At 55.9% G+C, this 8,210-nt stretch overlaps 1 protein-coding gene across 1 annotated transcript in view; it reads left to right on the forward strand.

The window, feature by feature from the left end:
* INPP5D (inositol polyphosphate-5-phosphatase D) overlaps window positions 1–8,210 on the forward strand; it is a 151,916-nt gene that overhangs the window by 56,009 nt on the left and 87,697 nt on the right. The window contains exons 3-4 of the mRNA XM_027769352.1: window positions 6,248–6,398; window positions 8,084–8,202. Coding sequence (XP_027625153.1) covers window positions 6,248–6,398; window positions 8,084–8,202 — 270 coding nt within the window. The remainder of the gene's footprint in view (window positions 1–6,247; window positions 6,399–8,083; window positions 8,203–8,210) is intronic.

Genomic DNA, 8,210 nt, shown 5'->3' on the forward strand with positions numbered 1-8,210 from the left:
CAGGCCTGAGAGCAGAAGGGAAGCATTTCAGGGGCTGGTAGAGAAGAGCGGGCAGAGACAGGGCCCCAAGCAGGTGGGCCCCGCCCCCATGAGAGCATCCGGTCTGGATCTCTTCCGAGCTGGCTCAGGACAGAGCAAACACTGCCAGGCCCCGCAGCCATGGAGCTGCTGTGAGTGGGAAGTGACATCCAGGACACATAGGCTTTGCCTGGACAGCCAGTTCCACGCTGGCCTGTGCTTGGCCCATGCTGAGCTGCGCTCCGTCCATGCAGGCTGCATCAGAGGGTGCGCGGGAGCCCCAGGTCTCCGCGCTCCACGGCCCAAGCTGAATTCAGCCCTCTCCCAGCCTCTGAGGCCTTCGACAACCTCCCAACCTCCAGGACCCCAGGATCTCACAGCGCCCCCCACAGCCTTCCATGCCTTTCTTCACAGCAGCCCTTGAGACTGGCACCCTCCCACTGAAGACCTCTCCTTGGCTTTCTCACTGAACTAGAAATAAATGCTTCGGTGTAGGAGAAAATGAGCAGGTGGCGGTTTGGGTTTTTCCATTCCTGTGTATTGCCCGTCATTTGTAACATTTCCACCATGCTTGGGCATGCATTTAGGTTTAAAAAGAAGGCTAGAACCAGCAGTTAGCATAATGGCTATGTCGCTGGACTCCCATGTAGTCGACCGCTGTTCGAGTCCGGGACCCAGTGACTTAAACGCACACCAGATGCGTGTGCATGCGTGCCCAAGATCCCGAGAGGAGAATGGAGGAGAAGGGATTGCAGCGTGGCCATTCCCCCTGGGGGGTGATTTCTCGTTTTCTGTCTCTCTGTTTCTCTGTCTTTCTGGTGAGCACACGAACCCTACAGCAAAAACCTCTCTAAAAAAAAAAATACAAAGGCTGGCATGACTTGGAGGAAGGGTGTTTCGGGGCACCCCGCGGTTCCTGTTCTGCTCTCTATGGCTTCCTTCTCGGTGCTTTGTCCTATTTCAGTTCCCCATTTAGGGGCAGCAGACAGCGGCAAAGTTAAAATTACTCCTGGGAAACTTTAGCCTGTCCAGTACTCTGACCTCAGCCTGTCCGCCCTAACCCTGAGGCTGCTGGAAAGGCACGGCCCAAGAACGGCTTTAGAAACGCCCGACCCAGGGCGCACGGCCGTGAGCAGCCAGCTCTCTGAGCAGTGGTCTTCGTTTAAAGACCTGGCGCCCTTCCCTTCCTGAACCCCTGGGGCTCTGTACCTTCCCTGGTACCTGTGGCTACCTGGGTGAGCTCAGGTGTAGAACAAAGGGGCCCCTTCCTACTAGGCCCAACCTGGCAATTCACATCTTTTCCTTCTCCGTCTTCCCAGCATCGAGGCTCATGGTGTGTAGGACTGCTCTCAAAACGGGGGCAGGGCTGTCATTTCCATCCAGCCTCTCTGCAAGGCGATACCGAGGACGACGGCTGAGCCAAGCAGACTCCCTTTCCTTCAGGGACTTAGCAGCTTGTGGGGAGGCGGGCACAGGTGTATGACAGGAACCAGAACGAGCCATTGCTGCTGAGCTGGGCTTGGGGGCAGTCGTCTGGACAGCTTCCTAGGAATTATCTTGAAATCACCCCGCACTTCCACAGACCTGAGAGTTTCATGGGAGGCAGGTATCGAGTTTCATTACCTGAACTACCTCTGCCATTTTGTCCCGCGTGACTCTTGGTGGCAAACCTAAGTTCATGTCCACTCTGTTGATCTGCTAAGCCCTGAGGGGTCTGCTCAGTGGCTGGGATGGGACCAGCTTCTGTGGAGGAAATGCTGGTTTTCCCGAAGCAGACTGCCTGTGCTCTAGAACCTGCTAAGGGAGAAGCAACAGTCACTCCTGGGGAGTGGGCGAGTGGCGTCCGTGGTTGTCCCCCTGGGGAGCGTCAGTGACAGTTTGGGACCTCGTTGGCAGCACATGGCACGCTTGGGCTCTCAGGGCTTCTCTGTTTCAGAATGATTTGATACATCCCTCAGGAAGGCCGTCCCTGCAGAATGCGGAACAGGTCTGGCCGCCCGAGCCTGGGCCGTCAGCTGCCAGGGCAGCCCCTCCTTGGTGGGGAGCCTGGTGGACCCTGCCTCGTTTTTTCCTTTTTAGAGGTTTTTACCTTAGAGCATGAACTCACTGGGGAGAGATAGACAGGGAACGAGACAGAGGGAAAGTGAGAAATCACCTGCTCCCCTCCGGGGAAACAGCCATGCCACAATCCCTTCTCCATTCCCCTCTCCGGATCTTGAGCATGCTCGCACACGCGCCTAGCATGAGTTTCAAGCTGCCAGTTGGCCCTGGGGGAGTCCAGCGACGTAACAGCTACGCCGTCTGCTGGCCCGAGCTCTGCCTCTTGCTCTGAGCTGGGCAGGCGGGTACTGCTTGCTTTCCAGCTGCTTCCTTGGGCACCTGTCACCACCGACTCAAGGTGCTGAGTGTCCCCTGTCTGTCCACGGGTGCTCTTGCTCCTCTGCCCCCTTTGGGGATTCGCCAATGGGAACCATGGCCAAGGGACAGAAGAGTGTGAGGAGGGTGAGGTGGAGGGTCCCCCATGAGGTGCCCATGGATCAGGGGAGTCACAGTTCCTGCGGGCTCCAGGCTCTGGGCTGCAGCCCCTGCCCCTTGTCCTGTCCTACCGTGGTGACTGCTCCCACTGCAGCTGGCTCTGGGGGGCTTCACCACCTCCTGTTGGTGTCCCTACACCCTGTTCCAGATCTCCCAATTTGACGTGACATCAGCTTCCTGCCAGGACCCTGGCTAGTACACATGGCCACCTTCTTGTGCACATTTGACATTTTTAAGTGATTGAAAGGCAGATCCTTTGGCAGATGCACTCAAGGGCAGGGGAGCGGGTGCTCCTCCTGCCTTGCCCCTGCTGACAGCACCTGCAGCCCAGACCCTCCGAAGGGACTCCCTGAGCATCCTCCTGGCTGTTGGCTGTGGTTCTGACCCTGACACAGCAGATCTGAGTGACCGATAGCTTATCTGCTTCAGGCCCTATCCACGTGGCAGGGGGCCTTCTCTCGGGTGGGCTTGCCACCGTCATCTGTCTCCGGTAGAGGTGCCCAATGCCTGCCTGGGTGCTCGCCCTCGTGGCCTCCCGCCCCTCATTGCTATCAGTGCTCAATGGTCTGTCCAGATCTGCCGGCCAGGCTGCTGCATTGCCCTCGAGGTTCAGACGCAACCCTTCACTCCTGACCTTCCTGGACCCCTGGGCAGCCAATAGCCTGGTCTGCCCGACCCTGGCTCCCCGGCCTCTGCGATCAGGCTGAGCACAAGCAGTGTCCTGGAACGCCGCCTCCCCCACAGCTGGCTCCAGCACCTCCCTCACAGGCTCTGCAAGGCGTCCTTGAGCTGCAGAGAGCCCCCATGCTCGCATTGCCTAACAGCAGCGCGTCCCAGAACTCCGAGCTGCTCTAACCCGCACCTGGGGCAGCTGTGAGGTAGAGCACGCCGGCAGCCGAGGGGTCGCCGCTTACACCACAGCTTCTCCGTGGCACGTAAAAGGGTGCACGCCTTGGCATCCGTGCACCCTGTGTGCTGTCCCCAGGCATCCCGCAGACACCCTCTGGTGGGGAGTCGTCTCCCAGACTCACACGGGTCGGTTCTACTTTGACTCTCTGTTATTCTCTATCCCTTTTCCATGTCCCTAACGGCTTGTCATCCGTTACCTGTGAATTCCCTGACAGGTGGCCCTTGTCACAGCTGTGGTGAGTCGAGTTCATGGATCTTGCAGCATGGCAAATTATTTTTGTTACTCTGCTCACTTTGGGTTTTGAGACTCTTCAGGCTACTTTTTAGAAAGCCCGGCTGCTGCTCGGATATTTCTGCTCAACAACACTTAACAGAAGTCACTTAACATGGGGCTTTGTGAAAACAAGGAAATTCTGTGAATAAAACTTAAAAAATTTTTAAACTCTATAATTTATTCAATAACCACAAACACACACACACACCCTGTGCACAGATGTGCACAAGCACACACACACCCTATGCACACACAGATGCACTTGGAGAGAGACAGAGACAGAGACAGAGAGTCTTAGCAGACAGCTCTGGGTCACAGGGGGATGATGGCAGGGTATTCTTGTTGAAGGCAAATGTGTCCTCACCACAGCTTGGAGTTAGCCCCCAGGAACAAGGGCCCGGGGACAGGTCTGCCCGGGTGCCGGAGTCTGTCCTCGGGGCCTCCTGCCTCGTCCGCTCTCCTGACTCCCTTCCTTGTGCTCCCAAAGGCTGGCAGGCCAGACCACCACCCCAGCCTCCTGGGTCCATCCCACCCCAGCTGGCAACCGGAGGTACGGGGGCAGCGAGTGGCTCAAGATCCAGTTTGTCCCCTGCCAGGGTGTGCGCTTCCATCCCACCCTCATTGCCTTTGGCCTCCCTTCCCACGTGTGACAGGTCCCATTCCCTTCACCAAGGCGGCGACAGGAGTCTCCCAGTCTCCCAGTCCCAGCTGGACTGAACCTTTAGCTCCAGAGTTGGACATGGCAGTCATTGGCACGAAGGCCGTTTTGACGATGGGTGAAGAACAGGCACTTGGTGGTAGGACCAGGGAAGCCCCAGCTGGGGCAGGAGCCTCTTCGGTGTCCATGCCTTTGCCTCTGACAGCCCAATCCCTTGTCCTGTCCAGCCACCCTCCAGGGTGGGGTCTCATAAGGGACGGCCTCAGCAGGGTGGGGCCTTGTAGGGTGGAGCTGGTGGCTGCGGGAAGACCTGAATTTCCTGCTGGACCATAGGACAGAGAGGAAGGGAAGCTGGCCCCAGGACATTGGAACAGCCACTAGAATTACCCCCAGGCGCTTTGCTCATCAGAGCAGAGAGACCAACTAGGGAGTATTTTGGCCTAGATTGTTTTTCTAAGTTTTTTTTTTTTTTTTTGGAGAGGCTTTTTGCTATAGGGCATGTGCGCTCCCCAGACAGACAGAGAGAGACAGAGAGATACAAAGTGAGAAATCACCCCCCAGAGGGGATGGTCACGCCGCAATCCCTTCTCCTCCACTCTCCTCTCAGGATCTTGGGCACGCATGCACACGCGTCTGGCGTGAGTTTAAGCCACTGGGTCTGGACTCGAACCGCGGTCGACTACATGGGAGCCCAACGACATAGCCATTACGCTAACTGCTGGTCCCTGTTTTTCTAAGTTTTGATTAAACGAAAAGTTTAGCTAATGAAACAAAATTAAAACAAAAGCAAAGCAATTGCTAGAATAGATTTTTCATGTATTTAAAAATAAATGATCAGGGGAACCAGCAGGTGGTGTGGTGGTTAAGAGTACTGGAATCCCAAATGGCCTACTGTAGTTCGAGTCCTGGACCTGGCAGCTTGCTTTCTCTCTCTCTCTCTCTCTCTCTCTCCCTCTCTCTCTCTCTCACACACTCTCTCTCTCTCTCTCTCTCTCTCTCTCTCACACACACACACACACACACACACACACACACACACACATTCCCTCTCTGGTCAAATTAAAATAAATAAATGAAGTTAAATAAAATAATTCTTTATAATTTTTTTTAAATAAGTACATAAATAATCAGGAACAGCCTCATAGCCTAGTGGTTAAGGGAGCTGGCTCCCATGCAGCTGACATGCTGTTAAAATTCCAGCTCTGGTGACTTGACAGACACACCAGGCATGTGTGCACGCATGCCTCAAATACCCCACAGGCTAGAAATGGAGAAGGGATCGTGGTGTGGCCATGCCCCCCTGGGGGCTGTCTTCTCTCTGTCTTTCCATCTGTCTCTGGTGAGCTCAGACACCCTCTGGCAATTAAAAAAAGAACATAAATAAATCATCTTTATGGGAAAGAAAATAAAAATAATTTTCCCCACCAAACACACATCCAAAGTCTACAAAAACATATTCTAAACAATTGAAAATAAGTCTCTCAGGATTCTGGGATCACAAGGTGATTTCTTCATGGAAAAGATAAATCTATGCTTTTAATTTTGCTGTAATGAAAATGTATCATTCATATATACAAAATACTTTTAAATATAAAAGTTTTTTTAAAAAACTGAAAGAAGAAAGGGCTTCAGAACCATGCTATTTGTGCCTTTCGCAGATGGCTTTTGGGAGCTGGGTTACAGGAAGTGGGGGTGTGGGCGTGGGGACAGACACCCTGTGTAGGAGCCCAGGGCTTTTTCTGGATCGTGGTCACTCCCTCGGCGTGCTGGTCTCTCCACTGCAGGTGGCCTCTGAGGTTGGGTGATGTTCCAGCCGGTTACAATGTGCCTCTGTTTGGGGGTTCTGTCCTCAGGCGTCCGAAGGCGTCCCCATGAGGTTCTTCACCAAGTTGGACCAGCTCATTGAGTTTTACAAGAAGGAAAACATGGGCCTGGTGACCCATCTGCAGTACCCAGTGCCACTGGAGGAGGAGGACACGGGCGACGACCCCGAGGAGGACACAGGTAGGAAGGGGAGGACCGGATGGCGGGAGGCAGGGGGCTGGAGGCAGCCTTCTGGGCCCCGCCCTTCAGGTTCACAGTGCTTATAGGTTAGGAGGGTCTGATTCTCAGGGGAATTAAGGGCAAGTGAGGACCATAGGCCCTGGGCCAGACGAACCTGGGTTAGAACTCCTGCTCCCCAGGTTACTGGCTGTGCGACCTTGGGCAAGTCACTTAACCTCTCTGAATCACAGTAGAAATAGAGTCTACCTTTCAGGGCGTTGCAAGGACCCAGTGTGCGTGGCTGCCAGAGCCAGGCACATGATAGGGCTCAGTAAATGCAGGTACGGTCATTGTCATTCCTATAATGCGGTGGATCTCACTGTAAGCAGGCCGCTGTACCCAGAACTGGAAGGGTGAGAAAGGTGTTTCTTACAGCTCCCAAAACATGCTGAGGAGAATGCAGCCCCTACAAAGCCTGTGCGACTCAGGCCTGCCCTTAGTTGGGACAAGGACACCAGAGCAAGAGTCAGGTGGACAGGGTCGTGCAGAGGGCCCCTGAGTGGAGCCCTGCTCTGCCCCTCAGAGGTTCATTTCCTGGAAGAAAACCCACTTGAGCCTCTCAGCTAGCTGGCAGGGCCCTTCCTGCATCCCACACCTGGAGACAGAGGGACCCATGGGCCCTCCCTGGGAGAGGAGAGGTCAGACCAGAGACTGCAGCCTGCCTGCTGTCCCTGCTGGGGACACATGTTGGGTGCTCTTTTATCCACGCTCACAGACTGGCTGGTGGGCCGGCGGGCTGGTGGGCAGAGGGCCTCAGTCTTGGCAGCCGGGAAGCAGTTCTGCAGAAGTGCCCTCCAGAGGTGACGCCCTCACTCCCCTCGGCCTTCCACCTCGGCCTGGGCCTGTTGTGCACCTGGGGATGGCTGCTGGAGGAAGACACCGGCACTTTCTGGACAGGCTGGAAAGAACCCCGGGCTCTCACTGCTGCCTCCACTTCCCCAAATGAGGACCCCCACTTGCCACCTTGAACCAGAGCAGTGGGACCTCGGCCTGGCCCAGCTCAGGCCTTCCAGGAGTTGCCAATCCCCAGGGGGCTCAAAACTGACTCAGACCCGCCCTCAGAGCCCCACGTGTGGACAGGACTGGAACATGCGTCCTTTAAAGAGCATCGTTCAATACTTCAGGTTTCTCAGGGAAGCTCCCCCATCTTTCTTCTATGAAGGAAGGGCAGTGTGGAGAGAAGGCTCGGAAAGAGGGGTCAGGTGACAGGGAGGAGCATATGGCTGGGCCTGCCTGCCCCGCCTGTCCCTCTCCTGTGGCCCTGGCCCCATTCTGGGAGCTGAGCTGCTCCCTGACCAGGGCTCAGCCTCAAATGAAGAACCATCTCAGTCCCTAAAAGCCAGGTCGTCCTGCTGGCCCTCCCGAGGTTGCAGCTTAGTCTGTCCAAGGTCAGCACCCTGCAGGCCACCTAGACCTCCGCCTGGCAGGGCCTCAACCCCAGCAGGTGTCTGCTCAGTGCCGCAGTGGGACACGTGCAGGCCGGCTCCAAGGGTCTCTAAGATAGTCCCTGCTATAGGGGGCTTTTGACTAGAGGGGAGTCAGGAGAAGTGAGGAGGGGAGGAGGGGCCCAGACCTCACAGGGCAGTATGGGCCAGGGCGGGTTGTGTGCAGCCTGGGCCACGGCACTTCTGTGCTCTCTTGGGCAGAGAGCATCACGTCTCCACCCGAGCTGCCACCAAGGAACATCCCGCAATCTTCTGGGCCCTGCGAGGCCAAGGAGGCTCCTCTTTGTGTCGAGAATTCCCGAGTGACCGAGGTTAGCCGGCCCAGCCT

The sequence above is a fragment of the Tupaia chinensis genome, unplaced genomic scaffold (genome assembly GCF_000334495.1).
Source record: "Tupaia chinensis unplaced genomic scaffold, TupChi_1.0 Scaffold149383_1, whole genome shotgun sequence".
In the NCBI taxonomy this organism is placed as follows: domain Eukaryota; kingdom Metazoa; phylum Chordata; class Mammalia; order Scandentia; family Tupaiidae; genus Tupaia; species Tupaia belangeri.